The 20968-nt window shown below is 42.8% G+C and overlaps 1 protein-coding gene across 1 annotated transcript; it reads right to left on the bottom strand.

Annotated features, from left to right (window-relative positions):
• Window positions 1–6773: 6773 nt before the first annotated feature.
• On the bottom strand, window positions 6774–8784 carry Il36a (interleukin 36 alpha). The gene is made up of 4 exons (XM_075984595.1): window positions 8745–8784; window positions 8527–8640; window positions 7920–8059; window positions 6774–6986 (listed from the first exon to the last, which is right to left on the bottom strand). Exons 1-4 carry the CDS (start codon window positions 8782–8784, stop codon window positions 6774–6776), a joined length of 507 nt encoding a protein of 168 aa, XP_075840710.1.
• Between the last annotated feature and the right edge of the window lie 12184 nt (window positions 8785–20968).

Below are 20968 nucleotides of genomic sequence, written 5' to 3'. Positions count from 1 at the left end.
TCTACCGTCTTACCTTTCTGTTTCTTAAGTACCCCTTCCTGGACTTTGTCTCTAAGGGCTATTTTGCTTCTACTTTCATGATATATATATATATTGCAACGTGCTTTATGTAGCTATAAAAAAATCTAGGAGCCACAAACTAGAGAAATAGTTGTCTTTCTGAAACGGACTTAATTTGCTTGGTATGATTATCTCAAGTTGTATCTATTTTCCTGCAAATTACATTCTCGATGCCTGAAAAAATTTATGCACGTGGGGGTGTGTCTGTTACATTTCTTTTGTCCACTCCTCTGTGGATGGACATTGACGCTTGCTGCAATGAACCTCTGTGCGCGTATCTCTGTGCAGTATGTCTGTGCATGTACCTCTGTGCACGTACCTCTGTATCTCTTCACAGCAATAGAAACTCTAACTATGTCAGTGGTTGCTTCTCTGTGACAAATGATTACTATCCTCCAGCAAATTTGGGGGATCATATGCTTTATTCTGGGGGGGGAGGTCCTAAGAATTCAAGCAGTCCTAGTTCTGACTGTCCATAGTGGGAAGGAATAAAATCTCTGTGTGAATAAGAAAGTAGCAGTCATTCATCATGAATAATTAAAACACATATTCATTTTTTGAGCCATTCTCCTCTCCCAGTAAATTCTTGGATGAAGAAATATGGGTCCTGATACTTTGCTCCTAGCTTTACTGGTGCCCTGTGGATACAACCTCATGAGTGGTGTACTGAGCTTTACTTTGTTGCTAGATGATGTAGGATCTTTAATCTTCCTCAGCCTTAGCCCTGATGTGAGAAACAATGACCATGGTCCCACCCACTCTCTGTCTAATGGGAAACAGTAGTTCCTTGAAGTCGAAGGGCCTTATCCATGGCTAGAGTTGACTTACTGATGGGCTTTGTAAGAACAGGCACCAGCTGCCTCCTGGGGAGCAATGCTTAGGGGTCCAGATACAGGTATCCATGTATCTGTCTTGGTGGCTTCTCTCACGGCAAACACTGTGCTCTGCCTGCTGAGGCAGGGCTTTTGGCCTTTGGCCAGAGGAGCATGTGTAGGTTTCTGTCGTGTAGAGAACTTCTTCCTGGGGAGGCTTTGGGAAGGGAGATGACAGCTGCAGACCAGATCAAAGCATCTCAAGGGAAGAAGGTGAGGGCAATCCCTAGAATAGGAAAACGGAAAGACATGGCAGAACTTTTTGGCAGAGTCTACCAAGCTGGAGCCTGGAAGCTTTCCTTTCTGAGCATGGGAACTCCCTGCAGTCAGATAAGACATTTTCCTAGGCTGTAACAGTGAAGTCCTGGGAAAAGGGCTCCTTCCAGCAAGTTTCCCATAGAGCCTAGGGCAGGTCACCAGTGCCCAACCTAGTGTCAAGAGTCTAAAAAGTTTGTCAACCTCTGATTCCTAACTCTTCCCAGTGCCCTTTCTTTAAATCCCATTGGCTGGAACTTTTAAAGACGATGCTGCCACTGCCAGATGTGAGGATTCAGCCATACCTTTTCACTCACCTGACTCCAGACTTCTCTGATTTTTAAAAAGCACCACAAGTGCTGTTTTTAAGGAAGACTGATTGCTTTTGGTATAATTTGGATAAAAAGAGTCAACCCAAAATCTTTGGTTTATCTCTACTAAGAGTTACTAAGATCAGTTACTCCTAGGTAGACAAAAGGCTGCAGGGCTTCGAGGAACCTTTCCTTCCTTGACATTTAACATCTGGAATTTGAGTTCATTAACTAGAGTTTTTATGTTTGGAAGGTATGGTGAGTTCCTGTACTATGGGGCATCGAGCCACATGTCTAAGACAGATGGCTATCAGGATCAGTGATTTAAAAAAACAGGCAACTCTGGCGTTAATTGTAATGTCTATAAGTTTATTGTATTTTAACATTTTAAATATCAATAGCAACACAGAAATCACGTTGGTTGGACCAGTTCATCCCCCCCCCCCTTTAAACAAAGTGTTATTATTTGTGGTTCTAGGAATTTGGCTCTAAAATAGAGGTGCCTCCAAAATGGAAGGTTTGGGGGACAGATTTACAGTAAAGCTCTGTTCAACATCTATACTGAATAATAATCATTTTATAATAGCAACAAAAATGTGAATATTTTTAAACATGAAGTCTTGGTTTAAATACAGTAAGTAGACTGTTGTGGGATATGAGTTTACACTATGTGAAGATGTGCCACTGTGATTGGTTTAACAAAGAACTGAATGGCCAATAGCTAGGCAGGAGAGGTAAGACAGGACTTCTGGGCAAAGAGAGGGACTTGTGATGAATCTAGGCACACAAGAAAGACACCAGCAAGACATGAAGGGAGTTGGACATACAGGATGGAGGAGAGGTAAAAAGCCACATGTCAGAACATAGATTAGTAGAAACAGGTTAATTTAAGTTACAAGAGCCAGTTGGGAACAAGCCTAAGCCAAAGGCAAAGTTTCATAATTAGTAATAAGTCTTTGTGTCATTATTTGGGGGCTGGTGGTTCCAAAAGAAATGGGTCTGACAAGAAAGACTGGTTACATCAGACAATCAAGGTAGGCAAGCTGTCATAGAAAAAACTTGACTAAGAGATCATTCTTACGGGCTGGCCCAGATCTTTGACTCAAGAGGGAGTCACCTAAGACACGAATATGAGTGACCCAGGTGGGATCCAGCTCGTTCAGTGTAACTGAAATGGAACAAGTACACGTCACAGAGGTATGATGACCCCTTGTCTCTGCAGAGCAGCTTGACCACAGCCTCCAGATCCCCAGCCTCCATAAAATTTTGCTTATTGCAGTCCCCTTTGCTGAGACAGCCCCCCTTTCCTTAATGCTCTCCTGTTATACTCCCACCCGACGAAAAGCACCATATAAACCCCAAACTCCTCTTTGGCAGTGCTGAATTCCTTTTCTTGGGGACAGCCCGACAGTCATACCCTGCGTAAAGCTTTGCATTCTAGTCTCAGCCTGGCTCCTGAGGTCTGGTTTTCTTGGTAAGCCAAGCAGTACTATTATCCTCAGTTATAGGTTTATAAAACCAAGGTTGTTGTTATTTCTATTGTTTAGAAAGTGTACCAAAGAAAAAAAGTCAGACCACTTTGAAGAGACCTAAATATAAACTGGTTTAAAGGAGGAGGGAAGAAAGTGAGAACTGGGATTGGTATATAAAATTAAAAAAGATAGTTTTTTAATAAAACAAAAAATAAATTAATAAATTAAAAAAGAAAATGCTCTGATAATAAAGTATTCTCACAATGTTGGTAAAAAAAAGAAACATATTATAAAAGAGCTATCTAGTAGAAATGAGCAAAAGGGGTTGGGGTTCTGTTTCTTGCAGAGTTCAGTTGTCACTGTGGTTTGAAGATGAGTAACCCCCAGTTCTTATGAAGTTACTGGGATCTGTCCTCAGAAGGACTGGAAACCAATTTTAGGTAAAAATGTGACCCTAACAGTTTATCTCTTGAAGTTTTATAGCACAGGAGATAGGTAGAAGAACCTGATAGGGCCCTTTGCACTGAAGGCAAAGGGAGGCTTTGACTTACTGTCATTTCCAGCAGGATAAAGAGATGAATTTATCAACCACCACACTGCAAAGAACTTAGCTTTGTGTATGTGTGTGCGTGTGTGTGTATAACGGAAGGAAATCCCGAATGTATCTGCCTCCTGTAAGACAAAGAAAATGGAACTTAATGGGTTTGAAAATACACAAACAAAAAAAAATGAGGACACAAAGCTGAGTAGGTTGGGAAAGAGGTATGGATCTGGGAGGGGTTTGGGGACAGAGTGAACACCATCAAAACATACTGTAGGAAATTCTCAAAGAATTACTAAGAATATTCTTGAACTTTAAAAGGATATAGGAAAGGATAAGCCTTCAAAAATGCATATGCTCACCACACATCAAAGCCAAGTCAATTTATGGTTGAAAGATTCGAAGGAAGAATTCAAAGGATGCTCACAGAAACACATTTCAGGGTCAGGCAGGAGATTTTCAGACAGTTACGTATCCACATCATGTCCTGAAATATAGAACACAATCTTTATTAATGGAACCCTGCTTGTCCTAGCTATCCCATATTTGGGCCTCGAAGAGCCTGGTTTTGGAAGAGACCACCTTTCTTAAAAATCTTGCTGGTTCTAAAGGCTAAGAGACTTGGGACAGAGAAGAGGGAATAGAGGGTAAAGTAGTTGCTGCTCAGATCTGAGAACCAGAATTCAAATCCTTAGTACCCACATAAGTGCTAGGCAGGCATGGTGACTGTGCTAGCCTACTTTCTATGGCTTTTTATAGAGATTATAATCAAAAGCAATTTGGAGAGGAGAAGATGTATTTGGCTTACACATTCTGGTCATAACCTATCAAGGAAGCTGTCTTGGTTACTGCTCTATTCCTGTAAAAAGACATCATGACCAAGGTGACATTTCTAAAGAAAATCATTTAATTGGGTGCTTGCTCACAGCTTCAGAGGGTTCTCATTATTTCCATGGTGGGAAACACAGAGATCAGGCACTGGAGCAGTAGCTGAGAGCTTTCCATCCTCTCAGACCCTCAGGCAGCAGGTAGAGAGAGAGAGAGAGAGAGAGCGAGAGAGAGAGAGAGAGAGAGAGAGAGAGAGAGAGAGAGAGAGACACTGGACCTGGTGCTGGTATTTGAAATCTCAAAGCCTACCCCTAGCAACACACTTCCTCCAACAAGAAGGCATCTACTCCAACAAGGCCACATCTTCTAATCCTTCCCATAACAGTTCAACAACTAGGGACTAAGCATACAAATATATGAACCTGTGGGGGGTATTCTCATTCAAACCACCACAGAGGTCAAGGTAAGAGCTCAAAAGGGTCAGGACCTGGAGGCAGAAACTGAAGCAGAGACCATGGAAGAATGCTACTATTGGCTTGCTCTTCAAGGCTTTCTTATACAACACAGGGTCACCGGCACAGAGGTGACACTTCCCAGAGTGGGTAGGACCTCCCCCCCCCCCCACATTGTCATTAATCAAGAAAATGCTTTACAGACTTGCCAATCTTTTGGGGGCATTTTCTTTCTTTCTTTTTTTTTTTTTGGTTTTTTTGAGACAGGGTTTCTCTGTGGCTTTGGAGCCTGTCCTGGAACTAGCTCTGTAGACCAGGCTGGGCTCAAACTCACAGAGATCCACCTGCCTCTGCCTCCCGAGTGCTGGGATTAAAGGCGTGCGCCACCATCGCCCGGCTATGGGGGCATTTTCTTAACTGAAGTTCCCTCTTCTTGCTTGTATCAAGTTGACTAAAAAGCTTAACCCATTTGTAATATCAGGACCCCTGAAGGTAGAGATAGGGAGTTCTCCATGAATAAGTTGACTAGCTGCGCTAGCTGAATTGGCAAGCTCTGCACCCAAATGAAAGACCCTGCTTCAATATAAAAGGTGGGCAGTGATTAGGAAAGACACCCAACATCAACTTCTGGTCTTCACATGGACATACATGCAAATACATACATACACACACACATACATATATACACATACATACACACACACACATACATACATACATATATACATACATACATACAAAAGAGAGAAAGCAACTTCATATGAACCTGCTTTATAAGCTATAACTCCTTATAAATGCAAAAATATTATGGCTGTTTCATTCTACCACAATCATTGTAGTCAATAAAGCAGGTGAGACAGACGATTTTATTCCACCAAGTTCACTCCTTATAAAACCCAGCAGTAATGCTTTGGATGAACACATGGTAAGATGGCCTGCAGCTGATCCAGCTGTCACAGAGAGGGTGACGGCAGCCACGGGAGGGCTCAGCTTTCTTTTTAGTCTTCCGCTTTGTTGGGGGTGTAGATGGTTGCTTCTTCTTGTCGGGATCTGAGAGATCTTGAGAGAGTGCCACAGAGCAATGTGCCTGAAAACCCAGAAGTGTGAACACAGATGATCACCATCCACATTTCTTAGTTTTCATATTAGCAGCTATATAGATACATACATCTCATATAGTATATAGTTAGAGCTCTCTTGGTTAGTTTTGTGATGGTGTTATGATTTAACTCTACGACTATGCAAAGATGCTCAATATATCACTACCATTTCTCCGACAGCCAGCATTTAGATCATTACATGAATATATTGGAAGGCATTAATCACCTATGAATGAAAAGCCCAGAAACAGATTTTTTCTTCCCATTCCAGGCTCAGGCTTTGCTACCAATTGCCCTTTAACCTGCTTCCTATCTCTGAAACTTGGATATGTCTGTTCGTTTGCTTCTTTGCTGTGCTGATAAAACATTTGCCAAAAACAAGTTGGCAAGGAAAAGGTTTATTTCATTTTACATTTCCAGGTACCAGTTAACCGTCCATCACTGACCAAAGTCATAGCAAGAACATAGGACGGGAACCTGGAGGCTGGAGCTGAAGCAGAGACCACAGAGCAATGCTGTTTCCTCTACGTGGCTTGCTCAGCTTGTTTTCTTATACACCCTAAGATTCCCCCACCCCGCTGTGGCACCAACTGCAGTGGTGTGGGTCTCTCTTATATCAATTACTAATCAAGAAAAGCCCCGCAGGCTTGCCGACAAAGCAATGTTGGAATTTTCTCAACTGATTTTTTTTTCTTCGCAGATGAATCTTGCTTATAGGTTGACGGAAACTAACCAGCGTTCACACGAGCAGACCTGCCTCTCTGTAAATAATTGACCAAGATAACAATGCTCATGTAAGGAGGAAGAGCCTTGAGGGCCAGAATGGTAGAGGCAAAGGCAGGGCTCTCTGCTTGGCAGACAATACCCAATACAAGACCAACCTTACTCCACCACAATCATCTCAAAGTCGGTGATGTGGGTTTTCCCCAGTTCTTGGGTCAGAAAGAGCGGACAGCTTCCTTTGGAGCAGACAGCGATGAACCAGCCAGGGAAGGCTGCAGATTCAAACGTTGATGTTGTGCCACTCTTGTTGTGATAGAAGAGGAAAGGTTTTACAGATTCCCTTTGGCTGTACAGCTCCAGTATGCTCCCTTCCTGGTGGATGAGGAGATCCCAGGAAGAAACATCACCATCTGAACTGTTCACTTGTCTCTAACATCAGCACCCTCTCCCCACATGAAAGCCTGGAGACTTCTGTTTCTTAAGAGAGTGTTTAGAATCACACTCCCAAATATATGTTAAAAGTACAGTAGAAACATTAGGACATGACTGTCAAATTTGTTTGTTTGTGTATAGCTTGCTATTTCTAACGGTTTGAGATAAATTCTCTCTTGTGTGTCCTCAATGCTGAGATGAGAGGCGGGTGCTATGTCTAGCTGCTTCAGTCATCCCAACTGTCCCATCTCCCCCGCCCCCAACCCCAGTCAGTCTAGTCTAGTTGGTGAGCTCCAGATTTAGTGAGAGACCTGTCTTAAAAATAATGGGGCGGGGGAGGATGGTGGCGCATGCCTTTAATTCTAGTGCTTGGGAGGCAGAGGCAGGATATCTGTGAGTTCGAGGCCAGTCTGGTCTACAGAGTTAGTTGCAGAGAAGCCCTGTCTCAAAAAAACAGTAATGATGATGATGATGTAGGGAGAGATGAAGGAAGATACCCACTGCCAATGTCTGACCTATAACCACATGTGTGCACACATGTACATAGACACGTGTGAACACGTGAACACACACACATGCACGAGTAACTCTAAAAACCTTCCTCCTTGTCAAAACTTACTCTTGTAAAATAAAGCAAAAAGTTATTTTGGAAAAAGCTACTTCCAAAGAGCCCTCCAATTTTGTTTTCTCTTGTTCTTTGATGATGCATGCACCCTTAAGGGAACAACAAATCGCTGTGAGGATAATCTGTGAATTGCCTTTTAAAAGATTTGAAAGTCAGGGTTTCTGTCAAGTGGGAGTGTGATGGGCTAGACGGGCTACTTAGATAGACTCTGGTCAAGCGATTTCAGATCCTTCTCTTCCTAAACTCACCTTAAGCCGCAGCACCGGCTGCTGGCCTTCCTGTGTGCAGAACAGGCAACATTCAGGGTCTTTCAGTCCCAGATATATGGGCTCCCCTCTTTTCATCTCAAGAGTCTCCAGATATTGGCATGGGAGTAAGGTGACAGTGACTAGGGATGCAAGGGCAGAAACTGGGGTTCAGTTCATACTTCCAAAGTATCTCTCTACACTAGAGACAAAGAAACAGTCGCTGGAATCTCCTCGCCAACCTTGTGCCGCCTGCCCGCCACTCACCACCTGGCTCACACAGTCAGCCCATTTGGGTGACTCTTTCCTTTAGAGAAGTCAGCTTCTCATAGACTCAAAGTTTAATCCCATAGATCTTTCTTTGTTGTTTGACTCTTTGAAACGTCACAGAAAAAATCTTCCCCCTCAACCTCAACCTTCTTGGAGTCACCTCTCGTTCCCTTGACTCAACCCCTAGCTGTTCAAGCCTATGGCTGCTCTCTATTCTAAACTGCCCACGCAATGCTGCTCCAGGTAAGGCCAGCTAACACACGTGCATTGAAATGAAAAGCTGAGGACAGACCCACAACATTAGCCAGAGGGGCTGCCACAAAGGGCCTGGGCTACTCACCTGGGACTGTTTGCTCTTTCCTAGGGACTACAGTGAGGATATCATTGTGAAGAACCCACACACGGCTACTAAGGTCCTGAACATGTCTTAACAAAGGTGTTTCTCTGCGTAATTCTGTAAAGAAAGTAAAAATGCGGATATGTAAGGACCAAGACACAGAATACCCCCACCCACTCACCCACCCACGCTTCCCAATCTTTTGCTCTTTTGATCTTTACGGTTTTTATCATTTATTACGATGATGTCATCCTTATCCATTATGGTGATGAGCTGCTATCCTAGCTCCAGTATTGTGCAGACCGACCCTAAGGGAGGAACAGAGTTAGTCCCAGTTTGACCCCAGGTCTGAGGAGCTGGTGTCCAGCCTAACAACCAGGCCGCCTCTCTAACCCAAGTCTCATCAAGACCCCTCTACATTCTTAGACTCAGCTTATTGTCCAAGCCAAGCAGCTACTCCATAATTCCCATGCAGGCCTGAGGTTCGACAGGACAGAGAGCACCAAGGCCAGAGGCAAACAGCAAGAGATCAGAAGTCACAGATTGAAAGCCACAGGATGCATCGCTCACCTGATTACGGAGGAACTGAGGCTGCGCGCCACGGAACTACGGCTGCTGTTGTGCTCAGCTTTTCTGACAGGCTCTCCTGGGGCCGGTGCCTTTTTATACACTACATAAAGGAAGGAAGTTCTGCCTCAGTGGATCTGGGACTGCCTGGCACCCTGGATAATTGCTGGTTCCTTGTGCTGGAGGGTTCACTGAGCATTTATCGGAATAAATGTCAGCGGCGGCAAGGTTGTAACCTATCAGAATGTCCTGGGATGGGAGGGCATGCTAAACCCGTAAGAGCAGAAAGCAGGAAACACAGTTACAGATTCTGACCGACTGAGGAAATAAACATTATGGGATTTCCCCAGGGTGGATGACAGGACTAGGTGACGTAAAATGAAGTACTAGAATATTGCTCATTCCATAGGAGCTGGTAGCAAGGGCAAGAGCCAGTAGAAGACCGAGTCCTAAGTCCTATGTAGCTTTTAACCTGGCACAAGTCACCTTAGGCTGACTGGAGGGGATGCTCTACTTTCTCCCAGCCAACATGTGCTTCTGGAGCGCCACTTCTCCACCATTGAGCACCGATTCTTGGACTGCCTGCCCATCCCTCAGCAGATATGAGTCATTACCTTGTTATAGGATAAGGAAGCCTGAAGGAACCTACACACCTCAGGGTGCTCCCTTCTGAACCCCATTTAGGCATAGAACACACCCAAGCACCGATTCCTAACACAAAGAGATCCTTTATTAAGCAAGACAGAAGAGAGACAAGATGGCTGAATCTGAGTCGGACTGAAACAACAGCAAAGTCTCTCCAAGAGTGCTTTTTAAAGGGGAAAGGCGGGGGCTGTCTGTGTTAGGATGAGTTGGTAGGCTCTGATTGAATATATTGGTCAGTGTAGCTAAATAGGGTATATATATATATATATATATATATATATATATATATATATATATATATATAAATCTGGAATCAACTATTCTGATAGCTGGACTTTGGGGGTTAGCCTCAGGAAGGAGTCAGGCATGAGGAAGTAGCCAAATAAGAGAATGGACCTTGATGGCCAGCTTTAGGAATGTGAAATTGCCTAAATAAGGGAACCTAATGGTTTAGCAAGAGAGAAGGAAGTGGGGAGGGCTGGGGAGGCAGGGCCTGATTACAACATATTTTCATGTGTGGGTCTCTTGGAGTCCTTCAAAGCCTAGTTGTCAGATGGTCTGAGACAACAGTACCTATATTAGATCTTTGCAAAAGGAAATTGAGGTATTGGTTTTGATGTTTTATCCCATATCTGAGTTCACAGTCTTCCTCCAATAGATCCCAGAACATGTCACCTTCATATCTCACTGGCTTCCATCTCAGGGACAAATGCTATCAATGGGCTAAGGGATTAGTGGATAAGGTCCCAGCCTCCCTGTCCCCTGAGGGCCCCTCGTTGCTCCCAGACATAGTTACCTGTATAAATACAGAAATTCAGGCTTTACTCCAACCTATAGACTCAAGATCTGAAAGAAAAGAATATTAAAGTTGCTATACCACTTGGAGTGATGGTACATGCTTTTAATTCCAGCACTCATGAGGTGGAGGCAGGTGGATCTCTATGAGTTTGAGCTCAGCCTGGTCTACATGGTGAGTTCCAGGACTCCGGGACTTTGCCTTCTGTGTTTACAGCACACATCCATGCTCAGTAACACAATCAAACCAATACAAAAAGAAAGAGGTGGAGGGGTCCAGGCATGTCTGGGGGCAGGGAGGGACCATTTCCAGAGCCCTGAAGCCATTTTTCTTCAATCCCTGAAAACTATGCAAATGGACTTTGTTGGCACCAAACAGGAGGAGGAGAGAGAGAGAAAGATGAAAAGAAGCCATTTCAGGAGAGCAGTGGGCACAGGTACGAGGTTATTGGATTATATCAAAGAAATGCCCTTATAACTTCATCAGCATACAATTTCATAAAATCAAACACAAAAGTCAAATAGTAAAACTAACAAGTAATAAAGATGCATTTCCTCCTAGGGAACCAAAGACTGACTGTAATGGGAGTAAGAAGACATTAGAATAATATCCCAATGCTGAATTCAGCTGGACTTTTGGGTAAGATAGCTGATTACATACTGACTCTGGGTGAGGCGGGAAGGAATCATGGTTTGAAATAATAGACTTTATCTCAAAGAGAGAAATAGAGGAAGAGTCTTGGGAATCCAAGAAGGAAGCAAAAGGATTCCTGAAAAAAGCACCCCCCCAAAAAAAAAAGAACAAAGAGAAGATGGAGAAGCAACTGGAATACAACCTCAGCCATGAGTTACATGGCCAGGGAAGGGGAAATTAGAAGCAGCTTTCAAAAGGTAAATGATCCTCTCCTTGAGACAAACCACAGTTCTCACGGGCTTCAAGGGCAGTTGCAGGTTTTAGTGAGAAGGTGAGACAGCAGTGGAGAGGAAGCCTAGGATGTCAAACTATATTACTTAGAGGCCAGCACCCAGGCAGCATCCTGAGAATCTGCTGGTAAAATCTGAACCACCCTAGGGGCCTGATGAGGGAGAACCCACAGGTCTGAGACTCAGATCTGAGCCAGCTCCTATGGCGAAAAGGCACCTGCAGGCAGGTGTGCAAAGCAAGGAGGACCAGGCACTGGAAGAGGAAGGATGCAAGGAGGACCAGGCACTGGAAGAGGAAGGATGCAAGCAGCTACAGGACTAATTTAGGGGGGAACTGCATAGGGAGAGACAGCCCATGTTGGGTGGTCAGAAATCGACCTCATCAACTGGAAATGGCTCAAAGAGACTGGTAGCTTTGAGCCCAAAGTCAGTGTATGATCTGATGAGGGAACCTCCTTTGTTCACCGCCTTAGAGTTTAAGAACACTGAAGTATAGGTTGTAAGTGTCTTAGAATTTCTATTACTGTGAAGAGGCACCATGGCCACAGCAACTCTTACAAAGGAAAGGATTTAATTGGCGCTGGCTTACAGTTCAGAGGGAATTTTCTTTCTTTTTTAGAAAACTATTTATGTATGAGTGTTCTGTCTGCATGTACACTTATATGCCAGAAGGGGGCTTCAGATCCCATTATAGATGGTTGTGAGTCACCATGCACTTTATGTTCCTGGGAATCGAACTCAGGACCCCTGGAAAAACAGTCAATACTCTTAACTACTGAGGCACCTCTTTTCAGCTCCAGGGGGACTTTCTTTTCTGGTCCAATTTATTCAGTGCTCTGTATGCTTCTTGTACATGTACAGGCAATCCTTCTCTAGGTTAGGAAAATTTTCGTCTATGATTTTGTTGAAAATACTTTCTGGCCCTTTGACCCGTGTTTCTTCTCCTTCCTATTATTCTTAGATTTGGTTTTTCTATAACCGTCCAGATTTCCTGGATGTTTTGTGTCGTGAGCCTTTTTGATTTAACATTTTCTTTACGAATGTACTCATTTCTTCTTTCATATCTTCAATGCCTCAGATCCTCTATTCCATCTTGCTTCTACTGGTGAAGCTTGTTTCTGTAGTTCCCGTTTAAATACCTAAGTTTTTTATTACCAGCATTTCCTCAGTTTGGGTTTTTTTTATAGATCCTATTTATATTTCCAGGTCTTAAACAATTTCATTCAGTTCCTTCCACTGTTTGTTTGTGTCTTACTCTATTTCTTTAAGGGATGTATTAGTTTCCTCTTTAAGGACCTCTATAATCTTCATAATGGATGTTTTAAGATCTTCTCAAGTTTCAGCTACATTTGAATATTCAGGGCTTGCTGTATTGGGTTGCTGGGCTCTCATGCAGACATATTGCCCTGTTATTGATTGTGTTTTTATACCAGTGTCCAGACATCTGGAATTAGGAGGATTATAGTTCTAGGTGCTGGTATCTGGTTTTGTTTTTGTTGGGTGGTTGTTTTGATTCTTGGTTTCTGTTTCTGTAAGTGAAGGGAAAGATCTTCTGGAAGCCAAAAAGGGCCTAAAGTTCTGAAGGGAAAGGTACCCCAATAGAAGTGTTACAGTTCTATTCCTGCAGGGGACAGTTTCCCCAGGCAAGTGTTACAGTTCTTGCTCCAGGAAAGGTTTCCTTAACGCAAGTCTGCTCCAGCAAGTTACAGTTTCTCCAGCAAGATTGTTACAGCTCTACCCCGAGAAGTGTTACAGATTGGCTTAGCTTCCCTGGAGTGTAACAATTCTGCTCCAGCAAGGGAAAGTTTCTTCAGCCAAATTGTTACAGCTCTGCTCTGTTCCAGCAGACAAACCTCACTCAAGAGATTCATTGGGAGGGGGAATCCAGGAGAGGTCTGCCTCTGCCAGGGTGGAAAATGGCAGCCCCAAACTGAACAGGTACAGGGCTTATATAGGGTTTCTTAGGGGTAGAGCTTCTCAGGGTGAAAATTTTCAGGGTAATGATTGGTAGAATCTCAAGGATAAGCTCAGAGATTGGTTGGAGTTCATGCTTAGGCATTGGCTGGCTTTTGTGCTCAGAGATTGGTTAGATTTCAAGTCCCGAGTTGGTTAGAGGCAGGTTGTGTTTCCTTGGCTCTGGTTTTAGATCCAGGGTATTTTTTGACGGCCCCTTTAACCCTATGTTTCCTCTCTGGGTTTTAGGAGAGTGTGGTGGCTATGTTGTCTGGTAGGAAATTTTCTGTGGCCCTTATAGGAGTGGCTACTGAGAGTTCCAGTTAAAATGTGTTTCTGGGTATTGGGAGCTGATACTTAGGTATGGAGATAGGCCAGGGGATTAACAGAATTGAGGAAAGCAGAGTGTTCCATCAGAATCTGCTTATTTAGTCTCTTTGTAACAGGGGTGGAGAGTGAAGAGAGAATTCACTCCAGAAGTTCTTCTATAGGGCTGGGGATAAGACTGGGGGATTGGATCTGGTGGAAGAACAGAAGGAGAAGGGAAGATCTACAGTCTGCCTACCTACGTTCCAGGCAGGGGTTCTCTGTGGGTTAGCCAGGAATGACTGTTGAATTTGGGGGACTGGGATAAAGAAAGAAGTAGAGGAAGGAGATCTATAAGAGAAGAGCTGTGGGATCTACTAGAGATGGGGTTGGGGGCGCCCTGCTGCAGATGGTCTGCTGTAGAGTTGGGGATTCAACTGGAGCATTGGATCTGGGGGACCAGAGGGAGAGGTGAAGATCTGCCCAACAATAAGTTTTTAAATTGACATACTAAATAATATTTGAAGACAAGTACACCTTAAGGCAGCTCATGCACTTAAGGCAGCACTGCAGAAGATACCTAAGGGTTATTATATATAGAAGAGGAAGAAAAATATCTTAAATTATGAGAGCACAGAAAAGAATAAATTTCCTAAGAGGAATGGCTAAACAAACAAAATCTAAAGATGGATCTATTTTGTCAGACATAGTAAATTAGTAAGTCCTTGATATTAATAGGGAATAAAGTAATCAACAAATAATAATCTAACCCCAAACATATTGACTTACATAAATTAATGAATATATCTCAATAGTAATGTTAAATGCAAATGACCTCAACTTACCAATAAAAATCAATGTAAACCGTCCTGCTTGATTAAAAATCTATATCCAAATATCTGTTACTGGCAACAGACACGCCCCAAACTTAGAACCAAAGATAGAAAGCTAGAAAATGAACAAACTGGTGTAGTTATTCTAATATTTGATACAGTAGATTTCAAACCAAAGTTAATAGAGAAGATATTATTAAATGAAACACATCATAAAAATAAAACCATAAAAAGATATGTATCAAGCATTAAAATTTTCAATTTTATAAAAACAAATACTTAAAAGACATAAAAGATCCTGATACAGCAATAGGAGTGATTTCAACACCTTCTTCTCATCCAAACTAAAAACCAGTAAGGAATTGCCAGAGTTAAAGTATACCATAGAGCAAATAGACTTCACAGGTATCTATGGAACATTCCACCCAACAGAAAGAGAACGTTGGAATCTTTCCTAATCTAGATTCCATTCTAACCAGCAAATTAATTTTTGATAAATACAGAAAAATCATAATCATTCATTGTATCTTTTCAGGTCATAGTTCAATACAACCAGAAGTTAATAGACAGAAGAACTGTATAAGCATATGAAGGCTAAACATTTCACTTTTGAGTGATAAGCGAGTCATTGAAGAAATCAGAGAGGAAATTTAGAAGTTTCAGACTATCTCAATAATAATAATCAAGGGAGGATGAGATATTATCCTTCAGGCTATTAAATAGGAAAGAAATGTCCTTCACTGCCCACTCTTGAATGCTCTCTCCTAGGCTTAAGTATTTCTCCCATTGAGTCTCTTGGCATCTTCTCTGCTAAACATCCTGAGTCACATGAATGAATCCCTAGAATGTGTGACTGTAGTTGAGTGCATACTCTATGATCTCATCTCCACAAAAAATTAAAACATATAAAGCTACACAGTACATATTCTAGGGGTAGTCATATATGCAGTAATATTATAATAAAATCCAAAGGAATGGTGGTCACCAAATTTAGGGTGACATTTAGAGAAGCAGGGAGTTGGGGAAGGAGATGGAAAAGAAGATTGTGAAGTGATGCATCCAAAGGTCTGTTTCTTCAGCTAGGTGATGGAGATCTTGGAAATCTTTGCTGCAAGTAAAATCTCCACACTCACTCAACAGTTATTTGAACCACAGGGGCAAAAAGTGGGTTCTGAAGAGATTTCCTGCATGTTCTAGAAATGATAGAAACACAACAACAATAACAATATTTTATTGTTTGCCACAATCTCTTTCCTTCATTAAAATCTTATAACAGCTTTGTTAAAAAGCCATGGATAAATTAAAATAAAATAAAATGTCATTTAAAAGGCAGATCACTATATCAAGTAGCGAAAATACAATAGCCCTGTTTCATACAGTAATCTTTATTAATCCTTTTCTTCTCCCAGGTAATATTCTTGCTGGAATAAATAATTGCCTTACCTTATCTTTTTTCAAGTTTTATTGATTCTCTGTGGGTTTCACATCATGCATTCCCATCCCACTTATTTTCCCATCCCCTTGCACCTGCCCTCTGCCCTTGCAACCTCCCTGCAAACCAAAACTCAATTTAAACGAAACCCCCAAAATAAAACCATACAAAAACAAACAAACAACAAAATAAAAGTGGGAGAATTTTGTATTGGTAGCTGTAGTGTGACCTATTGAGACACACAGTCTACCCTTTAGTCCATACGTCCTTACTTGCAAGTGTACATTGCCTCAAGTCACTGGTCTGGCTCGAGGCTTCTGGTTTCTGCTACACCACTGATAACGGGTACCTGCTGGAGTTCTATGGGGGGCCTTGAGTACCAGCCTCAGTACCCACTCAGGGTTCAGAATAGGACATCTATGGCAGATGAGAATGTCAAGCTAAAAAATTAACTCAAGCACATTATCTCTGCATGTTCTTTATTTTTCGGGCGAGGGGAAAAAGTGAAGTGAAGGGACGCGGAGAAGAATACGAATAAGGGGTGATCGCCGCGAGGTTTCTAGTTTTTAGAGACATAGTTGGAAAATTCCATAGGCAAAGGCAATATTTTGATATGCATATCAAAATCACAAAAATGGCAGGTAGAACCTGACAAAGTAGTACTCCAAAACAGACAACACCACCCAGGAAAGTGCCAGTAACCAAGGGGAAAATACCTGGCATTCCAAACCATCAGATGGAATTACTAAACATCCCTCAATCCTGTATTCACCATTCTCCCCATCCAGTCTCTTTTGTGATAACCAGCTTTGGGGACGCCCAGATTTATTTGTTAGCAAAGGTGGGGCACTCTATCTTTCTGTTCAGTGCCTGTCTTCTATAGAAATTCCTATGTGGTCCGTTAGAAGGTAATTTTGTGGGGTTGACTCTACGTAAATTTGACTGTTAAGACAAAGAGTGAATGCCATGGCTCCAAGGTCTCATGGTATGGGGGAATGGAGCAAGGTCATTGTGTTACCCGTGCAGAAGTCACACTGCTGAGGTGTTCTGGAAATGAATCCCATTTTGAAGGGAAGAACCATGGCTTCACAAGGTTTTTTACAGATATGACAATGACTTTTCTAAAAGACCAGTGTTCCTGCAGCTCTGCAAAATGGGTGCCCCAAAAGTTGAACACTTGTGGGTCTGTCTGCCTTTATGATCTGTCATCTGTACATTTACTGGATAGTCTTGCGGACTTCAACAGAGTTCCTCTTGAATACCCTGTTGTCCTGTGTCATGGAGATCCTGCCATTTTGGACCTGTAGGTTTACTTCCTTCACATGCTCCGATAGTTCATAAATTTGGTGGATGTTGGTGTGGGTCAACTCATATCCCTGGTTTTGGGCCTGGGGGTACCTAGATTGGTCAGCCTGCCAGCTTTCCCTCATGGTCACTACCCAGGCGAGCTCTCCAGCACTGCCTTTTCTAGCTCACCCAATGCAGCTTGCAGTGAGGAGTGGGGGTCAATTCTGCTCTCTGGGCCTCAGATCCAGGTCCCCCTTACCCATATTGCTAGGGCCAGCTCTACTATTTTGCCCAGGGAAGGTGCAGGGCCCTCTCCCAGTGGCTGCAGAGGACATGAAATGGGGTTGGGTTTGCTCTCCTGCTCTCTTGTCCTCAGAGTTGGTTTACCTGAGCTCTAGTGTGCTGTCCAGGTGGGGTGCAGGACCAACTCTCTCACCTACCACAGTAGCAAGGGGTAGAGGAGGGAGACCATCTTTCCTTCATCCCTGACACAGCATGGCAGGCAGGGGGAGGGGAGGGCCTGCTCTGTTGCTGGCTCACTTGCATCTCTGACATCAGGGTCAGTTCTAGTGTGCTGCCAGGGCTTCTTTAACCTCTCTGTTTCTCTGCTTCTGCCTCTGTCGGTCTGTCTGCTTGTCTGTTTTTCTCTCTTTCCTCTCTTTTTTCCCCTCCCATTTTCTTTCTCTTTCCACCTAGGCCTGGCCTCATACTCATTATCCTCCTGCCTCAGCTTTCTGAGTGCTAAGATTCCAGGCATGTACTACGACATAGAATTTTTCTTATTTTTATATAGAGTTCATTATTTCCCCCACTAATTTTCCCACCATCAAAATCTTTCTAATTCATTTAAACATACTGAGCTCACTGTCTACATGACTAGGTTATTTCTGCTGAGCCTAGAAAAGCTCTGCTCTGCCTGGTTATCTTCTGGGGTATTCCTTTACCATTATCAGGCAGGCTCACCTTCCTGTTCTCTGCTGAAGACACTCTACTTTAAGGAGGCCACATTTTTCTATTGTTTGGGGAGACATCTCTTTAGCAATTTTTTTTAAAAAGCAAAACATATGGAAACGAATCATTTTAAAACTTTTAAAATTTATTTATTGTGTGTGAGAGAGTATGTGTACATGTATGTGTGCTATGACACATGTGTGAAGGTCGGAGGACAGTTTTCCTGAGTCAGTCTTTACTTCTGTTGTCCTACTGTGGGTTTCAGAGATGGAACTTGGGTCATCAGGCTTGCACAGCATTTTTACTCGTTGTGCCATCTTGCCAGCTCTGAAAAGAAACTTCCTTGAATGGGATCATTATACTTTTATTCTTAATCAATAAAGTATGTGTGTAAGGACTTCTACCATGGAAATAATTTTCCTCTACCAAGCATTGCTCCAATGGCCTCTGGTGCACTTGGTCACAGCGAGGACTGCAAAGCTACTGTGGTTCTCCCATCCTTTGGATGGGTCTGGTTTTTATTCTCTAGCAGTTTTTAAGAAATTACCACTGCGTCCCCATCCCTCAAAGCATTGGTGCTGATTTCTATCATCAAAATTGGTTTCATCTATTCTTGAACTTCTTATAAAGGAACCCATACGTTATATCCCTCTTGTGCTTATCATTCTTGGGGCATTTATGTCGTTCATCTAATATCAGCTGATGGAGGAGGGTCTATGTGTTACTTTCATTGGTTAATAAAGAAACTGCCTTGGCCCTGATAGGACAGAAAATTAGGTAGGTGGAGTAGACAGAACAGAATGCTGGGAGAAAGAAGCAGATTCAGGCAGTCGCCATGCCTCTCCTCTCCAAGATGGATGCAGGTTAAGATCCTTCCTGGTAAGCAACCAAGTCATGGTGCTACACAGATTATTAGAAATGGCTTAATCAAGATGAGAGAGTTAGCCAATAAGAGGCTACAGATAACGGGCCAAGCAGTGTTTTAAAAGAATACAGTTTCTGTGTAATTATTTCAGGGCATAAGCTAGCCAGGCAGCTGGGAGGTGGGCAGGACGCAGCCCGCTGCTCATACTACAATCAGCATTTTTCCTTTACTGGGTAATATTGAATGCATTGTGTGTGTCACTGGTTGATAGGAATTTGGGTTCTTTCAATGCTTAAAGTATTATGAAATTTGATTCCAAGGCTTGAACATTTTATGCAAGTCCTTTTGCACAGCTCAATTTTAAATCGCCCAAGAGGTAAAGGCCTCAGGGCGAAAATGTCAACGTCAGCAAGAAACATACACATTTTAAGATAACTTGATTTCTACAGAAGAACACATATAGTCCTAACTATGATTAATCCGAGTATATCTACTAGAAAATTATACTGAGAGGATCCAGGGAAGCGTTAGTCAACCAGCAGTCCCTAGGGGATATGTTGCAATGTCTAGGATGTTTTAATTTACTAGGTGTGGGGTTTGTGAAGGTCTAGCACATGCCCCTGGCAACTCTGATGCTGTTTCAAGTTTGAGAAATGCAGTGAAATAAGTACATGTCAGCTCTTTACATAATCATATTTGCGTGGCCAGAGGTACTGCATTTGGGTGAGTCATCTGCCTATACCCTGCAAAATAAGGCCAGCTTCAAGGATGGGAGGGAGGTGCCCCTGAGTTTGCCACCTATTAGGCAACAAGTTTCTGCCAAGATTGAAACAGTCTATCCCTCTAGGGAAGCTCCTTAAGCCAGAAAGTAAACAACGCAAAATAGCTTCAGGAAATTCCTGAAATTGACCAGATTCACTAGGCCCCTCCCAGGCAGAGTAAACAATAAAAGCTGAGAGTTCTCCTCAGAGAAGCTAAAGTGCAGAGAAGATTGAGATCAGACCTCTGCCTGAAAGAACAGAAACCAGCAGAGCTGGCTGGGAGAGACTCAGACCAACTGAGGCACCTTGCAACAACACGCTTCAACCTGTTGAGTAGTCTGCAGGCTGTACAATGTGCTACAGGTTTCCTAGCCTTTGTGCATGGTTACCCATGCCAGGGTGGGTTTTGGTGACATAGTTGTCTTTGAGTTCTGCTCCTGTAAGTAACCCTTCACCTATATTCCTGTATGTAACCCTAATAAAACTCATTGATTTACCAAGCTGGGCTTTGGAGGTATCTGTAATTTGGTCTGTCATGCCATGGGATCTCTCTTTTGTGTAAGTAGAAATGTGTGTTGTGTCTCCCTAGGAGAAATTTTGTCATGTACATCATAACATCATGAAATAACTAAGGTAACACCATCCTATCCCAATATTATTTTGTGCCTGCCTGGTCACGTCTCAGCCTTCTACCAACAGCCACATTCTCCTAGACAAAACTTCTGGGACACTCCATGACCTTGACCATGGTCCAACCATACTGTGTAGTGTCTGGAAGATATTGATGAGCCTTGTAAAGAAAGCAGATGTTACTAGGCAACTCCCAAACCTCCCAGACTAATGTAACACAGCTCCCTAACACTGATATAATTATGGTTCTATCTTTTAAAACGCTGTACCCTTGAACTTGGGCACCAAGAGACTAACCAAGAGACTTTCCGAAGATGTGAGTCCATTCTTAGTTTGGCTATTAATAAAGAACTCAAAACTTGTAATTGACTTGATCAGTGTAGTTGTCACTATCCCTCTCATGTGGACCATTTCAATATTGTTCAGGATCATTTCTATTGATTTATTTTCTTTTTTGAGGGAGGGTAGGAAAGCAGTTTATTAGGCTGGACTTCCA

Source organism: Microtus pennsylvanicus, chromosome 9 (assembly GCF_037038515.1).
Source record: "Microtus pennsylvanicus isolate mMicPen1 chromosome 9, mMicPen1.hap1, whole genome shotgun sequence".
Classification (NCBI taxonomy): Eukaryota; Metazoa; Chordata; class Mammalia; order Rodentia; family Cricetidae; genus Microtus; species Microtus pennsylvanicus.
This window is presented reverse-complemented; position numbering and strand designations above follow the sequence as displayed.

Coding starts and splice junctions, on each gene's coding strand:
- Il36a (XM_075984595.1), bottom strand. CDS start 8,784: ATGGATAAGGATGACATCATCGTAATAAATGATAAAAACC. Junction 8,060..8,526: donor GAAAGAGCAAACAGTCCCAG/GTGAGTAGCCCA, acceptor TTGCATCCCTAG/TCACTGTCACCTTACTCCCA. Junction 6,987..7,919: donor AGCCGGTGCTGCGGCTTAAG/GTGAGTTTAGGA, acceptor CTCATCCACCAG/GAAGGGAGCATACTGGAGCT.